Source organism: Capsicum annuum, chromosome 7 (genome assembly GCF_002878395.1).
Source record: "Capsicum annuum cultivar UCD-10X-F1 chromosome 7, UCD10Xv1.1, whole genome shotgun sequence".
NCBI lineage: Eukaryota > Viridiplantae > Streptophyta > Magnoliopsida > Solanales > Solanaceae > Capsicum > Capsicum annuum.
In genome coordinates this window covers 7,456,072-7,483,283 of record NC_061117.1, presented here as the reverse complement: position 1 = coordinate 7,483,283, position 27,212 = coordinate 7,456,072, and the positions used below count along the sequence as shown (strand labels likewise).

Genomic DNA, 27,212 nt, shown 5'->3' with positions numbered 1-27,212 from the left:
GAACTTGTTGGACAGCTTGGTACACCCGTATCAGTTTTGGTCTTAGATTTTCTGTTTTTTCTGTTCAACACATATCAATGGACTCCGTCACGGTTGGTTTTACTTTTAGGCCTTCTCCCTACAATAAATCATCTGGAAAGAACATCTACGGTGATGAATATGGTCAGTTTATCAGCGATGAGTATTTCAGTGTTTCCAGCAAGAACAGTATAGTAGCAATCGGGTGTGACATTTATGCTTATGTCAAAGATTTATACACTAGTAGTGGAGACACTATTCTAAGTGGATGTGCTTCTTTCTGTAGCAACGTCACCAATAATATTTCATCTTCTTCAGCTTCATAATCTTATTGCACTGGGAATAACGGTTGTTGTCAGTCTGCATTTTCAAAAATACCAAGACAGATCAGTGTGTACATACAAACAATGAACATGGAGAAAACATCATGGGCATCTCGCAATTGAACCTATTTATTAATTGTGCAGAAGGGCAGTTCTGAGTTTGACTTCACCCAGTTACTTTGTAAGTGCAAAGAAGATGATTATTATGAAGGAAAGATGGTTGTGGACCGGGTAATTGGCAATGTTAATTGCAACAAAGCCGTGAGAAGACCAAAATATGCATGTGGGAAGAACAGCAGGTGTCTCGATGATACTACTAGACCTGCTGGGGATACCGATGCAATTTCTCTCCTAGTTATCAAGGCAACCCTTACCTCCCTCATGGATGCCAAGGTACTAATTCCCCCGTCCGTTTCCCTTTTTGGTTTATGGGATTAACTTATGTATACAACTACCTCCATTTTAACATATGTTTCTTATGTTCGGCTTTAGTCTGCTTAAAGAAGAGCTTCATGCGTCGATATTTAATAAGTTTTTACTTATGATGTTCTCATATGTTACAACGTAATAACACCTCCTTATACGAATGACATGGAATGTTTAAGACTACAAGATTCAACGGGTACTTTTCGTATGTTATACACACTTTTTGTTTAATACCACAAAATCCAAAAGTATTCTTTATATTTTTAAGTTCGTGCAAAGTCAAACTACGAAACATATAAAATAAAACAGAGGGAGTAACAATATAGCAATATCTCACACTACCAATGTATTTTAACTTGTTTTAGCATGTAATATGTCTTGTTTTCTAGGTTAGTTATCGCAGTTTTGATGAATAATTGTTTTTTTAATTTCCACAAACATGAACAAATGTGCAAGTCCAAAAGGGAAGCCTTGTCCAAACAATACCCGTGTTAATACTCCAGGCAGTTTCCTTTGTGAGCCAAATAATGTGAAACACATGCTAGCTATACAAATCTCCTTGGGTATTGTACAACTCTCTTCTCGGTCTCTCTTATTCCCCTCTTGTTTCTTTGTTAAAGTAAATTATACTTTCAATGACTTTTTATTTGAGACAGATTACTCCTGTGAACTGTCAAATAGATTCATGATCCTTTTATGTCATCATCACCTAACTAAAAACATTATGACATTTATTCTAGCGAACTGCTCTTTACAAAATTAGAAGCTAAACTTAGCATACGGTTTAAAATTACAAAGGGGCCTGGAAAAGTAGGGAAAATAGGAGGATCACCAACATAAGGTGTTCTTTGCATTTACAGCCCTTTTTCTTAGATTCTAAAAATGGATTTATGTTTGTATATGAAATTGGTTTTCTCCCAAACAAGTATTGCAGCAGCAACTACCTGTTTTTCAAGAGAAATGGCGGACTGCTTTTGCAACAACGTATTTCGTTAAATGGAGAAAGCAGTGGTGGCTCTTTGTCAAACCTCTTTTTGAAAGAGGAGTTGGAGAAAGCAACAGACAATTTCAATGAAATTCAAATTCTTGGTAAAGGTGGGCTTGGGACTGTCTATAAAGGAATGTTATCAGATGGAAGCATTGTAGCTGTGAAGAAGTCCAATGCAGTGGATGAAGATCAAATTGAACAGTTGATATACTCATTATCTCCCAAATAAATCACAGACATATTGTCAAGGTATTGTTGATTTTTGCAGTAGGCTCTTGCTTCTATATTATTATAAATAGAAGAAGAGAACAACACAATTCAAAGGTAGAGAACATTATAATAACTAAAGAGGATGGAAAAGAGAGGTAAATGTAAAGCGCGCTCATAACATTAGAAAAGCTCCAGTACTCTTCCAAAATAACACGCTAGACTTACATACACAGAGCTGCTACATCAACTCTTGCTCTTATTTACATCAACCATAATTAATGAGCAATTTAAGATAACTCAAATACAAGTGAACCTAGCATTTAATCACACTTTTACATTTAAGTTTACTATTTCCAACAGGCACTCGGTTGTTGCTTAGAAACTCAAGTCCCATTATTAGTTTATGAGTACATCTCGAATGGAACCTTGTCATTCCATATTCATGAAAACCTCGGTCACAGTTCTAATCCGACTGTCTCAAAGTCTGAGTTGGATGTTCAGATTCTTTCGCGCCCAGCAATAATATTATTGTGGGATCATCGCCTGCGAATAGCTGCAGAAATAGCAGGGGCACTTTCTTACATGCACTCATGTGCTTCTACTCCCATTTTTCTCAGAGATATAAAGTCAAGCAACATATTACTAGACGATAATTTCAGAGCAGTAGTTTCTGATTTTGGACTATCGAGATTATTGTCTGTTGACAAGACTCATTTAACAACATTGGTAGGGGGGACATTTGGTTACATAGATCTAGAATACTTCCGATCAGGTCAACTTACAGACAAATGTGATGTCTATGCCTTCGGTGTAATCCTTGCAGAGCTTCTAACAAGTCAAAGAGTTGTCACTTCAAACAAACAAGAAGATCAAGGTTTGGTCATTCGTTTCACATCATCGTTGAAAGAAAATCGTATAATTGAGATTGTAGACCCTGAAATTGTAAAAGGAATTGAGGATGAACATATGATTCTTGCCGTGGCCAAGCTTGCTTAAATTTAATGCAAGAAAAAGGCCATCCATGAAGGAGGTGGCAGCTGAACTTGACCAACAAAGAAAAATGAGGCAAGATATGCCTCATGCTGAGCAATTTCAAGATAACATTTCACCAAAAAGTGAAAGTTCATGTAGTCATACATCTGATTGTACCGAAGAAGATAATCATAACTCAGTGTCTCACAATGATATGCATTATGACAGAAAGGGAAGTCGGTAACTTTTAATTTCAAGCACTTGGAGAGGTGATTAGACTGGACATGACACAGTTTCAGCTTACCAAGGACATGACCTTAGATAGAAGGGTGTGACAGGACATGACACAGTTTCAGCTTACCAAGGACATGACCTTAATAGAAGGGTGTGGAGGTCGCGGATAAGGGTAGACGGCTAGTAGGTTGTGGAGTGTTATTTTGCTTTCCAATGGGTTTAGTCTAGGTGGTGTCTGTCGTAGTATTAGATTTATTCTTGTAGGGTCTTACTTTTGATTTCAATCATCATCTGTTGTTTATGGTGTTTTAGTTATTGCACTTTTTTGTTGTTAATTTTACTGTATTAGTTGCTATGTTTTCTTCACAGTCGTTTTCCCTTTTCATACTTACTTTGATTTGTTGTACTCAAGCCGAAGGTCCTCTGGAAACATCTTCTCTACCTCCACGATGCAAAGGTAAGGTCTGCGTACACTCAACCCTCTCCAGACCCCACTAGAGTGGGGTTTCACTGGGTATGTTGTTGTTGTGTTGAAGTAATTGCACGTATGGACACAAAATCAAATGAAGATTTAGAGTGATTTGCATTAACATTTAAGTTGTAAATATGACAGAAATTTTTGCTATGAATTTCTTTTATTTTAGTGGTGTTCATTGGGTTTGATTTGGTTTTCATGACAAGACCAACTATATAGCTTTTCCGCTTTGGCTTTTTCGTGCCAAATGAAATACAAATCCAATTCAATCTATAAACTTTTCCATACGCTAATTTATGCAAATTACTATGCTTAGCAAGATTTGCACTAATGAATGAATGTATGATACATGAAATGTTCGTATGTGAGAAATTTTTTCCATCTTGAATCAACATGACAATGTATATCCTTCACAAAGCTAAAGAATTCATTTAGACATTTAAACAATCATAGGAAACCATTTTTCCCTGATTGCTTTAACAACGTTGGGAAGTCGGACTCCACCCCCACCCACCCACCCCACAACAAATCACATAGATGCAATCCACATATAGAAAATCACAAATTCAGACTTGGAATGAAACTTTAGAGACAAGTGCGACGAGATTTAATACCTGGAATTTACTTAGGCAATCCGATGCACAAAGCATCCTCGTATTTACCCAGATTCTTGGAAAGGACTGCACATCAAGGTCCTAAATATCAATTTGGCAGATGAACTTGCATTTGAACATGCATTTTATTTAAATTAAAAGTTAAAAATACGATTGAAAAAAGATTTTTCACTTGAAGAAGTAAAAATTAATTTTTCAAACTTGAACATCTTTCTTTCAAAAAATTATATATTCTATAACCAAACAACATTTTGAATGCTTTTTAAATGTCCAAATACTGCTCTTAAAGACTGAAATACATTTATCTTCATGACTCATCAAACTATTGAAAAAAAAGTGAGGTTCAGTAATTAATTAAAGTTTGCCAAACTTGACACATTGAAGAATGAGTCTCTAAATTCATCTCAAAATAAGGAGAAAACCCTGCAAGATTAAAAGAGTACTATCTTCCCACTTCATTTATACCAGTTGCAAAACCCAACATGCTTTTTAGGTCATTACGAGATAGCAATAACAAGGGATTGATTGGAATCAAATGATCTCAGAAATTTAAGAGTATCGGAATTGAATCATATCGGAATTGAATCATCTCAGAAATTTAAGAGTATTTTTTTATGTTACTAGCTCTGTTCCATCACAGGGTGGACAAATATTTTCGTAATTTACAGAAGATCAAATAGTTTTTGAAGCAACTGATGTAGCTATCTCTTTCATTTAAGAGATTAAATGCCAATCTTGATCATAAGAAACACCTAACATAGAGTCAAGTTGAGTGCACTCCTATCGATTGAGTTATAGTATTGGATTTTACTAGGGTCAACTTCAAACGAGAGAAGGGGAGCCTTGGAGTAACTGGTAAAGTTGTTGTCATGTGACCAGAAGGTCACGGGTTCAAGCCTTGGAAACAACCTCTAGCAGAAATGCAAGGTAAGGCTGTGTACAATACACCCTTGTGGTGGTTCAAGCTTTAGTGCACCGGGCTGCCCTTTTTTTTTTTCAACTTCAAACGAGCATTTCTCCTAGAATATAAAGATTAACGTGGCCCATTACCTATCAAATTAAGGTCTTTGAGTCTTCTTTCCAACGCCGCTGACCATTCAAAAATTGGAGTTCAGAGTGAAAAGTTATGAGCGAAATAGTGTAGGTCCACGATTTCAAGGTGTCACAAAGCTAGACCTCCGCGATTTCAAGGTGTCACAGAGGCTAGCCTCCGTGATATCACCGTGGCATGGAGGTGATGTTCCAGCGGCGTCTCCTTTGATTTCTTACGCATTTTTAAGGGTCTTTTGGTCTTTTCCTTACCCAAAACCGCCCCCCAACTAATGATTAGGACTCAATGATTGGGAAGTGCAAGGAATGGCAAAATTCATCAGTCAAATTGAACACTTTAGTGGGTTGAAGGAAGGAAGTGATGAACTACGGTGGCTAGGTAGTGAAAAGGGTTCTTTTAAGGTGACTAAAGCTTACAGAAGGTTGAACAACTCCAACATGCAGCTAAACAGGTGGCCATGGAAGAATATTTGGAACAACATAATTCTATACAAAGTGGCATGTTTTGTATGGCTCTTGGCAAGGTAGGCAGTTCTTACCCAGGAAAATCTCATGAAAAGGGGAATAATCATATGCCCCAGATGCTTCCTACGGGGTGAGAAAGAAGAAACAGTTGACCACTTGTTCTTGCATAGCAAGATAACTGGACAGCTATGGAAATTCTTTTTGAACCTTAGAGGTGTATCGTGGTGTATGCCATGGAAGATTACAGAAGCCCTATCAAGCTGGGAACCAGGCCAAGAGTAGAAGCAGATGGAGGATTTCCGGCTAGATTTGGTGGTCAATCTGGAAAGAAAGAAATTCCAAATGTTTTGAAAATATAGAAATTAGTGTGCAACAAATCAGTTAAATTGTATCTTGATGTTGTGTTTTTGGAGTAATCAGATATGGTCAAATGATCCTGTCTCTATTATTGATGTTTTAGACTCATTATAGATATAGGACCATAGATTTTGGTAGTACGCTTGTAAATATGGTTGTGCACAACCTTGTTCTGAATATATAAGAAGTTACCAGTTTCAAAAAGAAAAAACTGTCCCCAAACTAATCTAAGCGTTTCTCTACACTTCTAATTACCCTAAGTCACAATTGAAACCCTTCTGTCATCCTCTCTAAGTCAAGAAAACAACTCAAGCTCATAGGCTAATCTCAAGATCAAATTCTAAGGTTTCTTCTAGAGTTCATCAACAAAAAGGTATGCAGAACAATCTCTTCTCAAGTAAATTTCGAACTTATGATTTCTAAAACCCTTATATGCTTATGTGAATTTACGAAATAGTGTTTCAATACTTTGTACTTGAAGTTGCTCTTAAATACATATCGATTTAAATTTTGAGAAGAGGAAGTGAAATCTTTGTTTCCCTAAACTACTATTAAAATGTTGGGTCATTCTGTGAGTCAAAATGACGTCATTATTTGATGGGTTTGACATCTTATCAACGTTTTAACGATTTAACAATGGTAGACTCATATGGAAAGGTTCACTATTATACAAAAGAATGACTATGACTCCCAATGATTAAATGGACTCTTAAATTGATTTGATTGAATTCCAAGAACCATCTTACACGTGGTTTTTAATACATGTTGGGCATGATAAATTGACAACCGACATTATGGTTAAACAGATAATGAAATATGACGATAACAACGATGGTCTATACCCTTAATGGCATTGATATTGTTTTAAATGACGGTTGATGATTTGAAAAGGCTAAAATCTGGGCTTTAAGAGAAGTAGATGGTTAGGTTTGAGTCCAAAAGGTTCAATACCCAAAACCCGTGTTTTACCGACATAGGGATGGTTCAATCCTTAATTGGACAACCTTATGCTTTCCTCTATGAGGGTGATTGTGCTAGCTGTAATAACTTAATCTCAATACATGCGGCAAACATGGATTGGGGCTTAGCCAGTCGAGCGTTGATCGAACCCACATACCCTGAGGTGTTTTAACGGATGTCGGTGATACCATCTAGTTCAGAATTAAAGAATAAAAAGTCTTGTTTTCTTTTACTTGGAGTCACAACTGATATTTTCTCATATAGTATTGGTTTTTTCTTGTAGGATTACTTTTTACGTAAAGCATATCTTATCCATTTATTTGTGCTGCGTGCCTATATCTTCCACGCATTGACCGTTTCCAGACAGCTATATATATCATTGCATGATATAGCTTTGGAGGCACATGTTTGTGGCACTGTGCAGCACTAGGTTCACTCATACAGCTTCAGCTTTGGTGAGCCCTCCATCCTTCGAAAGGCGCCTTTATGTCAGACATTCTAGTATTTGTTTTATGGTATCGCCGGGGCCTTGTCCCGGCATAGATGATCTCTTCTTTATCGATTAAAGGCTTCGTAGACTAATGTTATTGTTGGACTAAAGTTGAATACTTCTATTTCTATTAAGTTTCTCTTATTGGGTCCTTTTATTCCGCAATTATCTATGAATATGCTTATGGTAATACGCTAAGGGGTCCTCCTGGACCTTCATTGGTCTGGAATGCCCGTTACACCAAGGGCCTTGGCTCGGGTCGTGACACATAATTTCTTTTGGCCCAAAAATTCCCTAAAAACTAACGGACAATTTAAAATAAAACAGAAAGAGCCCAAACTCCCCAGATCTATTGGACTTGGTTAAAAATACGTGCAAATTTTACAGTCGAAACCTATAACAATTACTAACTATCTATTTAAAGTAGAAGGTTTTCCCTTTACTAGTTTTAAAAGAAAGAATTATTTATAGTGGTAGCACATTTGCATTATTATCTTCCAATTAGAGTAATAGCAGATGTTATAACTTACAAGTTATTGGAAAGAAAACACCCAAGTGATGTCCCATCAAATGATAATTAGAATTTATTCTCAAGAACTTACATTTCACTTCACTCTCCACTCTCCATCTATGACTTAGTACCCTGAGAGCTATGATCGAGACTATATATACTATCCCATGTTTTCTTCTATAGCGCACTTGAATTGGAGTCTTTCAATATTACAAGAGATTATATATCCCGATATCTTGCCCGTCAAATACTTTCAGTAGCAAATATATGTGTTTGGAAATCCGAAACTGAACCCCTTGTCCCTAACATGTTCGGCTCAACCTTAGATAGATACAAACAACCATGGCTATGCTGCTTCTTGGGAGTTAAATACTCCTGTACCCAGCCTCCAGAAATGGAATATTCTCCGATTTGGTACTTGGATTGTACACAGTTGCAGCAGATAAAAATGCAACTGTCAATAATTTGTAGGATACTCAATCTTTAAGTTTTCTTTGAAAGCCTCTTTGGACATAGGTCACAAACTCAACTTCATGTAACTTTCCACATAGTGAAGCAGCTTAAATAGGCCTATTGAAGAAAATTTTGTCCTGACTAGAATGACATTACTTGGTTAACATAACATATACACTTTTTCCTTCACATCTTTCATCAGTCCAATAACACTGCTTCCCATGATTAAATCAATTTTGCCCACTTGAAAAGAGCCCTAGCAACTTCAGATCTACCTCTCTCCCCGCTATTAAATAAAGGAGGAACCCTGAGATCAGTTTTTGCACTGGCACAATAATAAGGACAATATATCTTTACCTTGCTCTAGCATTGAATGTCCAAGGATGCAGTTAGCCATTGAGTTAACAATCCTCTATCATTTTCTAATATTGCTAAACAAAATAGTTTGCTTATTTTCGGAAGAATTTCTCTCAGACAACTACTAGATCAGAAATCCTGCTTTTCTCCTCTTTGCCTTCAACATTAAATACACTTGCTCACTGCTTCTGACAAGTAGATGGCCTCCATATTTCTCTCAGCTTCAGATCCTGCTCAACCATATAACTTTCTCTGCCTCAAGAGAGTTTTCATTTGGAACACCGGGCCTTTTTCCACAAAACAGAACCTCGTCCTGTGGAAGAGAAGGAAGGAGGGAAGGTAGTGTTTGCTTTTCTTTGTTAGTGACTTTTTCCTTCTTTCAAAGAGAAGTAAGATGAGTTGTTGCAAATAAAAGTGACAATTGGTAGTGATCCCTAACTATATTAGAAATGGAAACACAAAAACTGGAAATATCATCAAGATGTCAAGCTGTCTTATCCCCAAAGAAAAAGACTTCAATGTTACTCTTTCTCAGATTTTGAGCAAAGTAAAGGATTCAAGAAGGAGATATATTATCTACCTTTCTATTTAAGCATAACTGCTGAAGGACTGTCCTATTCATGTAGTTCAGAGAAGCTGACAGCTCAACAAAAGACATACATCATATAATTACAAAATAACTTTAGAACCAGATCATCATTTTTATGCATATAAAACCATTAGATCACAATTACAAACAACTATTAACATGATAGAGGAATGAAGACTGACCTTGGAGGATCAGATCCATGTGGCTTCCATCTCCGTTTAAGATATTCTGAGTCGGGCTTACTGTCATTCTGTCAATCAAAAGCTTCATCAACATTTACAAATTGGGTGGTTCTCATCTTTCACTCAACTTCACATCACAACTTTATCACTAGACAATACCTATCCTTTAAAATCTGATGAATGTGTCACCAAATTATCATAATTTTCAGATTTTTGGCAAAATGACTATCTAGAAATGGGACTATGAGATTTTGACAAAATGGGTGTTTGATTTTGAGCAGATTTTGGAGAAAGGATGGAGAAGACTCAAAGGGGTTTGGCAACGAGATATTTTAGGTTCAAGAGTGCTTGTGGTGAAAAAGTAGACTTGAAAGGAAGAAAAGGAGAAGGAAAATAGTACTAGTATAGTATGCCATATGGAGGAAGGCAGATAGGGATGTGCATTATTTCTAGCCTAATTAAATAGTTGATTTTTAATCTCACATCTAAATCAGATGGGATAATTTAGCTTGTCGTGATTAACTAAAACTATTTATGTAGCTAAACATAACCTAAACTTCACTTTAGTTAAAATGACAATCACTATTTCTAGCCTAACTGAATTGGTTTCGGCTGGCTGGGAAATAAAGTTTAATTCTTCTAAGGAAAAAATTAATTGTTTGGTTATTATTCAGACTTGTCACCTAAACTGATACTAAGGAAGCAAGCAAGAAGCTCCTTGTGCCTCCACTACTTTCCTTAGCAGCAAACAAATTAGCCTCCTACATAGATATTTTATATTCAAAACTCATAAATAGAAACAGATAGAATAAATCTATAAATAAACATACGCATAATGCATTCATGAATAATATAATTGCAAACAAATTAAATAAACATGGCATTGGATCCAACTGTTTCCTCAAATTCAAGTGCCAGGAGATGGACAGACCGCATAAGCAATGCCCTTCAAAAAGAAGTTGACATTGACTTGAATCTACTCCCTCCTGTCTGTGTCCTCCAGGTTCCCAAAACACTAACTCACCAGAAACCAGAAGCTTATACTCCTCAGCTCATTGGCATGGCACCCTATCACCATTTAAGACCAGACCTATATCAAATGGAAAGGTACAAACTTGCTGCCATCAAGGACATTCTCGAGCATGCTCAAATCATCAATTTTGAGCACCTCTTGATCAACAAACTCAGAGAGAATGACCTCGTTGTCCGCGCCTGTTATAACCGCTACATGGACATAGATGAGGAGACTTTAGCTTGGATAGTAGCCATAGATGGTCTATTCTTGCTTAACATCCTCCGTTCAGCGTATGGCAACAATGTGTGTGATCATCATGAAAATAATATTGATGACTCCATTTTCACCAGAGACTTTATGATGCTGGAGAACCAAATGCCCTTTGTGGTCGTGAGGCAAATCAGAGAGTTACTTCATCTCTCTCCCCCTGAGGACAGAGAAGACGCCGAGTTAATTTCTATGTTTAGGCGCTTCTGTGAAATGCATTCCCCACTTCCTTTTCCCTCAAACAATGAGTACCACAGAATATATACCAAAGAAACTCAACCTCTTCATTTGCTCGATCTTATGTATCATTTAATCCTTGATGATCGTGCAGATTTTGCTTCAGTTCCTATTCAAATGTCATCCATCATTATAAAACATGACGATAAAGATGAAGAAGATGATCAAGATCAAGCTACACATGAAGACATCATTCACAACTTTGGAACAATCTTGGAGGTGCTGGAGCATATTGGCCCAAGAGACGTGCAAAAACTTGTAAAGCCCATTAACCAGTTTGTAGCAAATGTGCCATGGTCAACGATTTCCGGGCTATTTAGAAAAGGTATGGAAAGAAATGGAGATGAAGAAAGCAAGAATATCAGTAATATCCCTTCAGCATCCCGATTATGGTGCTATGCCAGAGTCAGATGCAGCCCCATCCATGAGGGTATCAGTATGATTAAATTTGAACAAGCTTCTTCAACTTTATACCTTCCTGTGATCACCATGAATGCTGGCTCAGAAGTCATACTTAGAAACTTGATGGTCTATGAAGCTGCCATGTTGAAATCCAAGCTCGAATTTGCCAGATACATCAATCTAATGAGTGGGATTGCAAATGCTACTGAGGATGTGAGGTTGCTTAGGCAGGATGGTGTTATCATAGGGGATTTGACTGATAATGAAATTGCCACTTTGTTCAGTACCATGCAAAGGTCATTTGTGAGGTCCAGTGGAAGTTCTAATGTGGAGATTGCCATGGAGAAAGTCAACAAATACTATGACCAGAGGCTAATCGTTAGGGCTCGAAAAGGATTGAAGAAAAATATCTATGTTTCTTGGAAGTTCTTGCCTGTTGCTTTGTGGATATTCTTTGTCTTGCTGCTAATTTTCCAGACATTTTGCTCTGTGTATGGCTGCCACAATGTTTGGGGCAATAGGGACTAGAATGATGTCAATAAACCCCATATACTGCATAAATAACGTAATGCGGAAATTCCATGGTATTAATATTAAAGAAAGATGATTGACATACAATTTACATACTACTGCAACAATATCAAATTCCTATTGACTTTTATTACACACAACATATGTATCCGCACGCAAGTATATCAAAGAATGAGTATGGATGTTAACCCGTGGAGAATTGTGACTAATCAATTGTTAAGTACCAAGAATTGAACTATTATTTGTTCATACAACCTGCTATTTTTTTAACCAGGGACGACCTAATGTATGTAGTTATAGAACTAAACTAAGCAAAACTTAAAGTGATGATGATAAAGCCCAGTTGCAGCATTATGGTATTCAAATCAGCTAGAGAACTAGGACTGTAACTTTTTTCCAAATGCATCATTCATTAAAATCTTTTTAATTTATTTTCAAAGGCATTCAAGTGGCAATGGATCATAGGATCGTGTCTTTAATCGTAAGTATCCACAAATGATTTACTGAAAGCAAGAAATCATTCATGTATTTCAGGCAAAACAAAAACTGCATTCTTCCTTGTTTTCTCCTTTCCTTGCAAACCAAACAAGACGAGATTCTTTTTTCTTTCTTCCTTATTCTCTCATTTAAACTAAGTGCAATTAAACTTTACTGCTGAGAAGTTAGAATACAGAAGCACTCCTCACAAACAAAAAGGTTTAAAGAATGAGACATGGAACAAGAGGCATTTAGTCAAATTTAGTTGGGCTTTGACTTCATATGCTTTAAGACACGGGGAAGGCTAAATGATCAAAGTTGCTCGTTTCCTTCAATGATACAGTATATACTTTCATAAGAAAAGAACTCTCATGCTAGTATTTTCATTAATGAGAGAGCAAGAGGCAGAGATTACCTCTTTGAGCTCTGGCAGCATTTCCTGCTTAGATAGACTTCAGAAAGCCCTTCACGATTTCTCTCTCCTTTGTGGAAATATACTGGGTATCTTGTTGTTGTTGTTGTTGTCTTAGTTGTGTCACGCTTGCCTGTTTGTTAATGGTTAAAGATTCGTGATAGTCCCTTAATCTGGATATTCAGCTATCAAATCAAATATAATATCACCAATAGCCTTTGCAGGAACATGTTCCATTCTCAAACTTATGGAACCGATTGGCATCCCTAACAAGAAATGTTTTCGTCAAAATCTTTGACAAACCCTTGATGTACTCATGACAATCTCCACAAACTCTCAAATTCTTGAAAACATAGATTGGCTTCCCCTCAAACTCATCGCCACCAGAAAGAAGTGCCAAACCAATTGCCAATTTCTCACTGTGAAATCTCAGGCCCTCATCCCTTGTTTCGTCTTCAACATCGTGTAATGAAAAGCTTACTTCCCGTGTGTAACCGAGTTCATCTTTCATTCTCTTCTCCATCTTATACAAAAACTCATGGATAGATTTAGTAAGCGGGTGTGTCTCATCTCTGTTGTAGAAAAAGTGCATCTTCTTGTCGATCTCCACCCAACTTTGCCCTGCTTCTTTCCTTAAACCTTTTGTTTTCACAAGTCCTCTTAATCCCTCACATTCTTCCCATAGGCGGGCATCAGCAAAAATGTTTGACATCATAACATAATTCACCGGATTATTGCCATCTAATTTTAAGAGAATCTCCCCAACTTCTCTTCCAATTTCCACATTCTTGTGTACTCTACATGCACCAAGCAGTGTCTGCCAAATACCAACATTTTGTTTTACTGGCATGTTTTCTATCACAGCCTTAGCTTCTCTAAGGCGTCCAGCTCGACCAAGGATATCAACCATGCAAGCATAATGCTCTACTGAAGGTTTTAAATGATTTGAATTGCATAGTTTTAAAAAGTATTCTTCACTTTCGGGAATTAGCCCCGAATGACTACAAGCTGTGAGCAAAGCTAAGTAGGAAACCTCATCAGGCTCAATACTATCCATATGCATCTTCTTGAATAGTTCAACTGCTTCTCCACCAAGACCATATTTCCCATACCCGGTGATCATAACTGTCCATGAAATCACATTTTTCTGTGGCACAACATCGAAAAGTGTTTCGGCTTCCTCTATTAACCCACACTTTATATACATATCCATGATTGAATTCAATACAGATATGTCTAAACCCGCAGGTATCTTTACTGCACAACAATGCAATTGTTTCCCAAGCTCAACTAGAGCAAAATCAGCGAAGATACCCATCATGCTTGACAGCACAAACCCATCCAATGTGATGCTACTTTCTCTGAGCTGCTCGAACAGGTCCATTGCCTCTGTTAGTTTACCTGCTTGTGCATACCCTACAGTCAACGTTGTCCATGATATCACACTTTTCTGTTCAACTTGACTAAACACCTTATGTGCTTCAAACAAGTTTCCTGATTTGACATACAAATCAATAAGAGCGCCTGCAATAACTTTCTGGCTGGAAATACGGAATCCCCTAGTAATAAGAAAACCATGAATCTGGCTTCCTTCGCGGACCGCCTTAAAACAACTGCAAGCCTTCAATGTGCTTGCAAACGTAAACTCATCCGGCATTTCTCCTCCTTGTTGCATTTGTTTGAACAGAAACAAAGATTTATCGCCAAATCCTCCCATTGCATATCCTCCTATCATTACATTCCAAGTTATGAGACTCTTTTCCGGCATTTCATGAAACTTCTTTTCAGCATCGCCAAGTTTCCCACATCTCGAATACATATCAATAATTGAATTGCCCGCAACTAGATACTCTCCAAACCCACTTTTCGCACACAACCCATGAATCTGTCGTCCATTTTCCACAACACCAACAAAACCACATGCCTTTAAATTAGTGGAATAAGTGTACTCATTGGGCTTTACATTCGATAAAAGCATCCTACCGAAAAGCAACAAGGATTCTTGAGCATTCCCTTGTTGTAAATATCCACACATTAAAGCCGTCCAAGAAACCACATTTCTTTCAGGCATTTTGTCAAACACTGAGCGAGCAAGTTCCACTCTTCTGCATTTCCCATACATATCAATGAGATCATTACATATCATCAAATCAAATACATAACCCATCCTTAATATAACTCCATGAACTTGTTTTCCCACATCTAAAGACAAAATCTTTGAACAATTTCTCAGTAGTTCAGCTAACTTTTGCCTCTCATTCATTACACAATTGTATCAAACGAGAATAACTAATTCCAAAATAGCTAATAATAGGATAATTAATCCTCAGATAACTTATTTCCCGATCGACCCCTCAGAGCTAAGACCACGAGCACCTCCCACCAGCAACAGTATTAATTAACTTTGACCAACAAACAAATGAGAGCCAACGTTAATGTTTATTTGATAATCACGATGTCCAGATTAGCTTTCACGTATATGAATTAATTTTATGAAATATTTATCACTATTTCACCAACAAATAACTCATCATTCAGATGTGTATCGAATTTTTTAAAAATAATATATTTTTAAATGACAAGAATAATAAGATTTTTGAAAAATTCAAGCTACTTAAATTAGAAGTTTGTTAGGAGGTGCATTTTATCTTTATTTGAATAAAAAGTTAAAGGTCTCTTTAGTGGGAAAAAGATTTTTCACTTGAAAAACGTAAAAAATAATTTTTCGAACTTGAATTTAAAAAAAAAATAAAAATATCATGCATTCGGTAAGTTGTAATATTTTTTAATGTTTACGTAGCTCTTAGGGATCGTTTGGTTGGTAGAATGAAATAAATAAGAGTATTAAGTAGCTCTGAATGAAAAATTAATTTTATTATTTTAATATAAGTAAGGAGATAAAATCATAAAATAATCATGTAACTGAATAATACTTATTACCTAATATATTGGATAAATAAAAATTTAAGTTTTATACGTATAAAATATTCCACACTATTAATAAACTTGATATACTATTACAAGTTATCCAAAAAAAATTTAAAATATATATAAAGATGAATAATCTACAGTAACAGGTCATATCTATTTAATAGTGTAGAATATTTTATATACTAATAACATAATATAAAACTTAAACTCTAAAATAATATCATGAATATCTCCGAATTACTATCGTCGTTCCACCAACTAGAGGTGGACACATGTGGTGGGTCGAGGGTGCACATGTATCCGCTAACTTTGAAAAAACTCATTATATGTGTATATTCAAAGAACTATAACATATTTTAAAGGGCCAAACAATCATCAGCGCGTCTTACTTTGAGGGTATTCTATTACCCCACAAAACTAGTTAAAGTCATTACAAATACCTTCTTTTGACGTATTTTTTCACCAGCTTTACTTTCAAAGTCAGCAAGTATAATACATTTTCATTTATATATTATTATATTTATTTATATAAATTTAACCCATTTAATGAAGATTTTCTCTTCTTCTTTTTTTCTCTTTCTTCTTCCCCTCAACTTCTCCACCATAGCCATCTCATTTCTCATTCGCTGAAACGGTTACCAATTCTATTGTAGGGTGACAAAATAGTTATCAAACTATCACTAATTAATTTATGAAAATCAAACTCATTACAACAACAACAACATAACTAGTGTATTCCACATAGTAGGGCCTGAGAAGGATAGAGTGTATATAAATCATACCACTATCTCAGGCGAGGTAGAGAGGTTGTTTCTGATATATAAGAAACACAAAAGATAAGTACATATAAATTAGTACGGTATGCAAAATAAACTAACAGTATAACAAATACAAAAGATAAATGCATATAAACTAGTACAATATGCAAAATAAACTAACACCGTTAGCCCCAAGATAATTCTACAGCCACAGCTCCACGAATAAGAAACTTCAGACACAAAAGAACACTCTCCTACTATTACCGACGCACACCCCCTAACCCTCTACCCTAATCTACGTCCTTCACACATTCCTATCAAGGGTCATGTCCTCTGTAAGTTGTAAATGCTTCATATCATTCCTAATCACCTTCTTCCAATATTTCTTTGGTCTACCTCTACCCCACCTAAAATCATCCATAGTCAGTGGCTCACACCTCCGCACTGAAGCATCATAGCCCCTCTTCATCACGTGCCTGGACCAACGTAACCTCACTTCTCGCATCTTATCCGATCCTCCACCGAAACAACTTCCACCTTCTTCCAAATAATCTCATTCCTCACCCTATCTTTCCTGATATGTCCACACATCCATCGCAACATTCTCATCTCCGCCACCTTCAACTTTTGGATGTGGGAGTTCTTAACTGGCCAATATTCCGCAGAACATATCCGGTCGGACTGCCACTCTGTAGAACTTACCTTTAAGCTTTGGGGGCACCTTCTTATCACATAGAACTCCCGAAGCGAGCCTCCATTTCAACCATCCTGCCCCAATACGATGCGTGACATCCTCGTTAATCTCACCATTGCCCTAAATCATAAACTCAAAATATTTGAAAGTCTCCCTCTTCTGGATGGCCTGAGAGTCCAGCTTCACAACCCCTCCAGCCTCCTACGACACATCATTGAACTTACACTCCAAGTACTCCATCTTAATTCTGCTTAACCGAAATCCTTTAGACTCAAGTGTTTGTCTCCAAATTTCAAACTTATCATTAACTAATCCCCGAGTCTCGTCAATCGGTACCACATCATCTACAAATAACATACACCAAGGCACCTCCCCTTGAATATGTCGCGTCAAAACATTCATCACCAAAGCAAATAAAAACAGGCTAAGGATCGATCCCTGATGCAACCCTATCAAAACTGGAAAGTGCTCCGAATCTTCACCTACCATCCTCACACAAGTCTTCGCACCCTCATACATGTCCTGAATCAATCTAGTGTACGCCACGGGCACCCCTCTAGCCTCCAAGCATCTCCACAGAATCTCCCTGGGAACTCTGTCATATACATTCTCAAGATCAATAAACACCATGTGCAAGTCCTTCTTCCTTTCTCGAAATTGCTCCACTAGTCTCCTCACAAGGTGAATGGCCTCAGTGGTCGAGCGACCTGGTATGAAACCAAACTGATTCTCAGAGATAGTCACGATCCTTCTCAGCCTCAACTTGACCACCATTTCTTTAAACTTCATAGTATACTCAACAACTTAATACCTCTATAGTTATTGCAACTTTGAATGTCTTCCTTTTACTTATACACTTGAATTACCGTACTCCACCTCCATGATTCAGGCATCTTTACCGCCCTAAAAACACTGTTAAACAACCTTGTCAACCACTCCAAACCTGCCCCGCTAGTGCTCTTACAAAAATTCTCTGAAATCTCGTCTGTCCCCATCGTCCTCCCCCACTGCATTCTGCTAATATCTACCTTAACCTCTTCAACCTTGATACGACTACAATAACCATACTCACGACACTCCTCAGATTTCTCCAAGTCCCCCAACACGAAACCTTTGTCCCCCTCGTTGTTAAAAAATTTATGAAAATAAGACTGTCACTTCTCCCTAATGAGGGCATCCTCAACCAACACTGTACCATCCTCTCCTTTGATGCACTTCACTTGGTCAAGGTCATGAGTCCTCCGGTCCCTGGCCTTGGTAAGCCTATACAACTTCTTATCCTCGCCTTTCTCCTCTAGATCCACATACAAGCTCTCAAAAGATGATGTCTTAGGCGTCGTAACCACTAAAGCTACCTTATACTCCTCATTATTCGTCTGCCTTTCATCATCATCTTTGCTCTCAACCAACTTAGCATAAGCTACCTTCTTAGACTATACCTTTCTCTTAACCTCTTCATTCCACCATCAGTCTCCTCGATGCTTGCCAGAGCCCAACATCTCTCTAGCGATCTCCCTAATGTAACTGACAATCGTCTCCCACATACTATCCGCATCCCCTCTACTCTCCCAAGCCTCCTACTCTTCAATTTCTCCTCGATTTTCAAAGCACTAGCCAAAGTCAAGCTACCTCACTTAATACTGGACCGAGCCTTCACACTTCTCTTCTTTTTGCCCTTATTGATAACCAAGTCCATCACCAACAACCTATGTTGAGTCGAAAGATTCTTGCTAGGTATGTCTTTACAGTCTTTACATGGCACTCTATCAGCTTTCCTAACAAGCAAAAAGTCTATCTGAGTCTTGGCCACCGAACTACGAAACGTAATAAGGTGATCCTCCTTCTTCGAAAAGCTCGAATTTGCTATCCACAATCCAAAAACCGTAGAGACATCCAAAAGAGAAGTTCTTCCTTCATTCCTCTCCCTAAAATCGAAACTGTCATGCACATCATCTTAACCTCTCGGCAAAGACCCAATAAGCCTATTGAAATCTCTTCCTACGAAAAATTTCTCAGTGCTCGGGACGCTCCTCACCACCTCATCCAAAATCTCCCAAAAGTCCTTCTTCTCCTCCTCGTCCAAACCTACTTGCGGGGCGTAGGCACTAATAACGTTCACCGTAGACTCTCCAATGACCAACTTAATAAACATCAACCTATCACTAACTCTCTTAACCTCTACCACCTGCTCCCTAAGTTCTAAATAGACCAACACCATCTTTTTCAGCTTACCTTCAAATCGAGATATTCCCACCACGTTACTACTTTCAATTTTCATTTTTGTAGGAGAAAAAGAAGCATTGAAATAAAAAATTTTTGTATTTGAAAAAATAAGAAATATGAAAAATTAATATTGTTTTTTCAAAACAAATCTGCAACAATCGACTCAATAGGGCCAAATAAAATCTGAAAATTATCCTTTTCAATTTTGATTGGATAATTATAAAATCATGATTTCTATTACTAAAATCAGTTATAATAACCAGATAGAGAAGAGAAATAGAAAAAGAGAAATTGCTTGAATTTTTTTCCTCAAAAGTCAATCAAAAAATAAAACTTGATTTCCAAAAATTTAAGCAAACTAAAATGAAATTAAAGCTCCAAAGACTGAAAAGTAAGAAAAGTTAGAACATAAATGAAATAATCATATCTTTGAAGGCTGATTTTGTTAACATTGGATTGAGAAGGGAGAGACTTTTTTTTTTGACTCTTTATAACAATGGAGGTTGGGGAAGTTGAATTTTTAAAAAGAAGAAGTGTTTTTAAAATAATTGTCAAATTTAATTACACGTGGCATTTTCTAATTGTTGATTGTTGGAAATTTTCTTCATTCACGCGCTTCATAGGCGTGACTACACGCATAAGCTCAAAATCGTTTAAAATGGTCTATTTACAAGGGTTTGTACAAATTTTGTGGTGTAATAGATTGCCCGCAAAGTTTAAGTGTCTTTTTGCAAATTTAGGACAACTTCAATGATCATTTTATATCTTTTTTTTCTTTCTGTATTTTATACATATGCGTCTAGACATCAGTTATATGGATGTTTAGTAAAATTTTCAGATAGGGCAGTGTTACGTAACATCTCTTCGATTAACGTGTATTTATCTTTATTGGTTCTTCCGTTATTTTCGAATCTTGAATTTGTCTCTGCCACTAGCCATACAACCCTTTAAAGATTAAAATATATTTTTCTTATTTATTTTATATGACATAATATAATTTATGACTCACCAAACTAAAAAGAAAGTGAGTTTCATTAATTACTTAAAGGTTACCAAACTTGACATGGAAGAATGAGTCTCCAAATTCATCTCAAAACAAGGAGGGAAAAAAGGAAGATGAAAGAGTACTATTTTCCCAATTCAGTTATTCCTACAGCAAAACATAATTTGCTTTTAGATCGTTACGAGATAGCAATAACAAGAAATTGATCGATTAAAATCAAACAACCTTATAAATATACAAGAATATTTTTAAAATGGTTGATCGATGGAACTATCTTTCTTCTATTTAAAAGGTTACATGTCAGTTAGAACGAAACAAGTGTTTTCTTGATTATATAGGATAATCAAATTACTTTTTGAAGCAATTGATGCTATACCACCTCTCTTCGGCGTACTTGAAAAGTTAATGCCCGCCACAATGACAAGTACTTTATTGATTATCGGAGATGATCAAAATAATTTTTTGAAGCGACGAACAAGACTATATTTCTTCTATTTGAAAGGTTGAATGCCAGTTCGGGCAAAAGTACTTTCTTGATTACAAAAGATATAATTTTAAGTGGGCTGCATGTAGTACACACAAAATGAATTAAGGTAATTCTAGTTTCATCCCTCTCTTTACTTATTCCTTTCTTCTTCTTTTTTTCTTTTTTGGTTGTTTTGTAATGTAATTTTATTATAATAATTTCACCATAGTTTAAAATGTATAAATTGCTTGTCCTTCACTGAGTTTTGAAATTAACAAATGTGATGTACTCCCCAATGCATGAATGTTAGAGAGATTATTCCTGACAGATCTTTAGCTTAAGACTTAAGTAAAACATATGAAAATTTTAAATATATGTAAAGAAAACATAGTCAAAAAAGTCAAGTTGAAACAATAAAGAAACGAATAATAGTAGCGACAAAGTAATATGATAATCGAAACAAAAAAAAAACAACAAATAATATTACAATCGAAGAATAAGGTAGTATATGAGAGTAATAATAACAATATTGAAAAAGAAAACTAGATAAGCTCAACCTATTAAGCCTTTTATCCTAATACTCAACCTTCCTATGTTCCTATTTAGGGTCATATTCTTAGTAAGCTCTGCAGGTACTTAAGTTATATCCTATCTAATCATCTCTCACTATTAAAAAGTGATTAAAAAAAAGACGGACCAAAAAGCAACGGACGGGTCGCTCTAGTTGAAAAAAATTTAAAATTATTCTTTTAACATTTGCATCCCTGTCCATCATTTCTAAAGCAACGTTGTTTGTTGCAAATGGAAAAGCGACGAGGTGCTTTACCATGAAATGACCGCGTCTCTTTTCTGCCATTTTTGGCGAAAATACTCTTTCTAGTTTCTTTAGTCGCCACCCCGTTCATGACCAAAGAGATTGCCCGCCACCCCGTCCATGACCAAAGAGATTGCCCTTGAGGGTTGATGCAGTCTGTCACTGGTGGTTGTCGCTTTTAGGCATCTTTTAGTAGTGTCTCCCAAAAACTTTTCGATCTACCTCTACTTCTTCTCATACCCAATAGAACTTCCTCGCTGGAATATCTATGCATATTTTCTTCACATGCTCGACCATCTCAGTCTCACCTCTACATCATCTTATCCACTACGGAAGTCAGTCCCACCTTGTCTAAAATAACTTTGTTCTTGATCTTATCTCTTCTGACATGCATTATGCCTACATATTTATCTTTACATCTTTATTCTGCTACGTACTTTATTTTTTGGACATGTAAGTTTTTAACCGATCAACATTCTGCTTCATATAATATAGATGACCTAAACACCACTTTATGGAACTCATATCCAAGGCTTGGTGACAAATATAATGTTATTACTCAAGATATTAGATGCAACTTTTTTTTATTCCAATCTGCTTCAATACGATGTGTAACATCATCAACAACTCTTCATCTTCTTTAATTCTTGACTTCATATACTTGAAACTTGCTTTCTTGGGGGATGACTTGCGTCTCTATCCTTACTTCCTCATCTGCCACTTGATCTATGTAACTTAACTTATTGCACTTCCAATGCTATGTCTTATTCTTGTTCAACCTGAACTCTTTAATTAAACATGTACTCGTTAATCAATAAATACATGAATATAGTAAAGAGTTCTTTGTATTTAGTATTTGCATGAATCAATAAATACATGAATATATATTTTCAAATACCATTTAATTTATAATTAAATTATAGTTTATTATACATAGTTTTAATATTAATTAACAATTTAACCATAATGGGTTAACATGATCATTAAATATAAACATCATATACGAATAAATTTTTGCCCCCAAAAAACTTTGATCTAAGGAACGACAAGCTTAGCCATGTGTTAACCCCTTATTAATTAATTGTGCTAGAGTTGTGATCAAATAATTTTATTTATCAATTAACCAAAAAAAAAAAAAAGAAATTCTTATTAATCCTGGCTACTCTACCAAAAGTTGACTTTTTTTTTTTCCATCGCAAAGAATTAGCAGAAAATCTATTGAATATATGCAAAATATTAATTTAGACTCTAATATGTTAAAAAAATAGAATTTCTAATCCATAACTTTAAATCTTGATTCCGCTTATTGTATCTATATCTATAATCTATAATTTATAATCTATAATTCTATATCTATATTTATATCTATATCTATAATCTATATCTATAATATATTAAACGTGTGAAGGACCTTAGAAATATGATTTAAACTTTTTGCCCTTCATTAAAAGTCTTTGTTTTAGACAAAATCGTCTTTTCACTTTTTTTAATATATAATAGTTGAAAATTAATTAAATATATTTATGGTAAAACCTTTTCTTACTAGAACACATCAAAGTTAAAAACAACTAATATTTTTTTTCATTAGTTTAAGAATTCTAGATCAACTAAAAAACAAAAACCTTTAATAATTATAAATAAATACTAATTTATATTAAACCTAATACTCTGATACTATATTTAAAGAAAAATCCAAAAGAAATTCCCCTACATTCCCAAAGCATTGTGGTTTTCCGAAAAAATTTCCTTACAAATCCTTTTCGTATTTTTCTACTACCTTATAAGTTTTTTTTTTTTTTAATTTTAATAAAGGACTTATTATAAGTTAAATAGGAGTTCAAAATTTAATATTCTTTTAATTTTCTAAATATAGGGAAAGAAATTATTAAAACTCCTATATTTCTCACATAAAATTCTCATTATACATAAACACTAATATATATTACAAAATTATAATACTCAAAAATGCAAAAACGTGTAGAGCCAAAAAGGCAAAAAACGTACCTTTATCATTTTTTTTTTACTTCCTTTACTTTTTTTAGTCTCAAATTCAATGGTCTTTTTCTAAAATTCTAATTATACATAAACACTAACAAATTAGTTAAAGTCGTTATTTTATCTAAGTAACAAATCATAATATTTAACACTCCTAAATTAATTAGAATTTACCTTATATAAAAAAAAATCTACAAATCTATTTAACGAATATTTTGATCATACTTAACTACAGAAATACAACCTTTCATCTCCATCTACTTTTCTTTTTATTTTGAATTTTATTGATTTTAATTTTAATTCAAATTGTATTCTTACATTCATTATCGTCATCCTTCTTTCTTTGTTCTTTTTAGTTAATGAATTTAAAGATTATATATGAATTATGTATAATCAACAATTGGCATGTATTGTCCTATTTTAACAATTTCTTGTGTTTCACTTTCAGTTGTAATTTTTTGTTAGAAAAATTGGACAAAACAAGCGTGTTGTTGCCGAATGAAGTAACCAAAAAAATTAAAGATTTATCTCACCGAAAAAATCAAGGTTTATATTACATGTTTGGTGATTTTATTTTGATTGTTGAAAGTTTTACTCCTTTTAATGATATTTGATAGTTTATATGCAAATTTAAAAGGCAACACTACATAGCACTATTATCATAGTTATTATTTTTTTTTCCTCTCTTAAGCACTTCTTTAAAAATCTTTGCACTAGACAAAATCGTCTAATTTTAAATAATCAAAAGTTACACGTGCGAGGTACGTGTGTTTAAACTAGTTATTAACAAAACTATGTGCTATGTATGGTCAAATAGGGGTCACAAGTTCGAAGTCTTGAATCATGGGGCCTTGGGCTCTAGGTGACAAAAGAGTTTTAAAATGAAGTGTGGGTGACACAAGTCTTAATAATTGAGTGGAGGTGACAATTACTTTATTAAGGATAAAGAAAGTAATAAAAATTTGAAAATAACCCACAAGTTTTTTAATTTACACTTTGATCTAATGTAAAACCTAATATAACTAGAAATAGAGGGGAAAAAGACACGTTTCTCTCTCTTCTCATTTATTGAAGTTTTCTCTCTCTTCGTGATTTTTGTTGTTCATTGTTGTTGTTGCTTTATTCATCATCATCTTCTTCATTATCATCTTCTTGTTGTTGAAAATTGTTGTTACCGCTACTATTTCTACTTGATCAAATTTTTAAGATCAAATTTTATTCGTATATCACTTGGTAATTACTTATAGGTGATTTTAGTAAGTAAAATTATAATTTTTAGTTGAATTTCTCATCTGGCTGTATCTGCTACTGCTGTTTTTTCAACAGTAGATAAAGCATGTAACGTGAATCCAACAAATGAGTAATCTATTGCACAGATGAGTAACCTGTTGCAACATATGAGTAATCTGTTGCAACATATATGACTAATCTATTGCAACAGATTACTCATCTGTTGGATTTGTATTATAGTGTTGTAACATAAATCCAACATGTGGGTCATCTGTTGCAACAGATTAGTCATATGTTGTAACAGATTACTCACTTGTTGCAATAAATGACTCGTATATTGAATTCATGTTGCAGGTTCTATCCATTGTAGCAGTAGCAAATATACCAAATAAAAAATTCAACAAAAATCATAATTATACTTACAAAATCACCTATGAAGTAATGTCCAAGTGATATACGAATAAAATTTGACCTAAAAAAATTCTAAAAATTTCAATAAGGGCACAACGAATAAGTGAAATACATGAAAAATTTCATGAAACGGGTAAAGAAGACAAAAATAGTGTATCATGCATCAAATGCAAAAGGATTGAGGGGACAAACGTTTGAATTCTCCAAAAAATATTTAAGTCCCTAGTATTTTAATTGCTTTCTAATGGATAACCCATCTATTATAACAGATTTTCTATCTGTTTGATAATTTCCAACAGATGAATCATCTGTTGCAACATATCAGTCATCTGTTGATTCAAATTAAGCAATTATTAGTAATAATTAAATTGATTTAGCTAAAATTAAAGACAAGTCTTTAAGATAATGAGACAAACATTTGAGTTCTCCTAAAAATGTTTGAGTTCCCTAGTATTTTAATTATTTTCCAACAGGTCACTTATTTGTTGCAACAAGTTAGTCATCTGTTACAATAAATGTTTATAACAGGTTAGTCATTTGTTGATTTAAAAGCAATTATTAATAATAATTAAATTGATTTAACTAAAATTGAAGACAAGATCTTAGACAAGGGTGAAAACATTTGAGTTCTCCTAAAAAATATTTGAGCTTTAGTATTTTAAATTGCTTTTCAACACATATTTTATCTATTTAGTAATTTCCAACAGATGATCATATGTTGCAACAACTTAGTCATCTGTTGCAACAGATGTTTATATCTGTTTGATAATTTTCAATAGATGAATTAATTATTCCAACAAGTGAGTCATTTGTTGCAACAAATGTCTATATCTGTTTGATCATTTTCAACAGATGTTTTTATTTGTTTAGTCATTTCCAACAGATTACTCATCTGTTGTAACATGTTAGTTATCTATTGATTCACATTGTCATTATTAGTAATAACTACATTAATTACTAAAATAAAATATGAATTAGTAAGTTCAATTATAGTTTCAATTAATCTCATGGTAATTACACGATCAACTAGGTATGTTCGTCCTGAGCAGAGTGATCAATTGACCAATTTTATTTGAAATGATTCAAATTAAGTCATCATTAGAAGAGAAAATAGTCAAATACCCCCCAACCTTTACCCCAAATCCCAACTATACAACTATACTTTAAAGAGGTCCTATGACCCCCCTGAACTATTTTAAAATGGAATATATACCCCCCAAATGCTGATGTGGCAAGAGTGTGCGTTTTACTTTCTTTAAAGAGAGTGAAAACCGAATTTTTTATTAAAAATTTAATTTTAATATTTCTTTAAATAAATATATATAATTTTAATTATTATTTTTCTTTATTTATTTTCTTTCTCTTCTTCTTCAATTCTTCTTCTTCTTCTTCTTCTTCTTCTTCTTCTTCTTCACGAACAATGACATCAATGACATCCAAAATCTCATCAATGACATTTTTCTTTCTTCCTTTTCAATTCTTCTTCTTCACAAACAATGGCACCAAGAACTCATCAATGACATTTCAATTCTTCTTCTTCTTCTTCTTCTTCTTCTTCTTCTTCTTCTTCTTCTTCTTCTTCTTCTTCTTCTTCTTCTTCTTCTTCTTCTTCTTCATTTTCTTTCTTCTCCTCAACAAAACACAAAACACCATGGCTGCTCCCCCCCCCCCC

At 34.8% G+C, this 27,212-nt stretch overlaps 3 protein-coding genes and 1 pseudogene across 14 annotated transcripts in view; 3 read left to right on the top strand and 1 right to left on the bottom strand.

The window, feature by feature from the left end:
• Positions 1–15,599, bottom strand: part of LOC107852616 (putative pentatricopeptide repeat-containing protein At3g15130) — a 25,878-nt gene extending 10,279 nt beyond the window's left edge. For 3 of the 12 annotated variants that reach the window (XM_047415163.1, XM_047415171.1, XM_047415168.1), the window contains exons 1-3: positions 13,019–15,599; positions 9,675–12,147; positions 4,261–4,326 (exon numbers count right to left, since the gene is read on the bottom strand). In XM_047415163.1, coding sequence (XP_047271119.1) covers positions 13,221–15,278 — 2,058 coding nt within the window. In that variant the 5' untranslated portion in view covers positions 15,279–15,599 and the 3' untranslated portion in view covers positions 4,261–4,326; positions 9,675–12,147; positions 13,019–13,220. Of the gene's footprint in view, positions 1–2,747; positions 2,900–4,260; positions 4,342–8,184; positions 9,217–9,483; positions 9,540–9,674; positions 12,148–13,018 lie in introns of all 12 variants that reach the window. The other 9 variants (XM_047415170.1, XM_047415165.1, XM_047415167.1 and 6 more) reach the window with 9 other exon arrangements.
• Positions 78–3,426, top strand: LOC107876347 (annotated as a pseudogene).
• On the top strand, positions 10,552–12,123 carry LOC107876346 (putative UPF0481 protein At3g02645). The gene has a single exon (XM_016723290.2). The coding sequence runs from the start codon at positions 10,552–10,554 to the stop codon at positions 12,121–12,123; it is 1,572 nt and encodes a 523-aa protein (XP_016578776.2).
• Positions 15,600–20,833: 5,234 nt separating the features above from the next.
• LOC107877680 (sugar transport protein 7) overlaps positions 20,834–27,212 on the top strand; it is a 22,266-nt gene continuing 15,887 nt past the window's right edge. The window contains exon 1 of the mRNA XM_016724368.2: positions 20,834–21,217. The gene's annotated coding sequence lies outside the window, so the exon portion shown is untranslated. The remainder of the gene's footprint in view (positions 21,218–27,212) is intronic.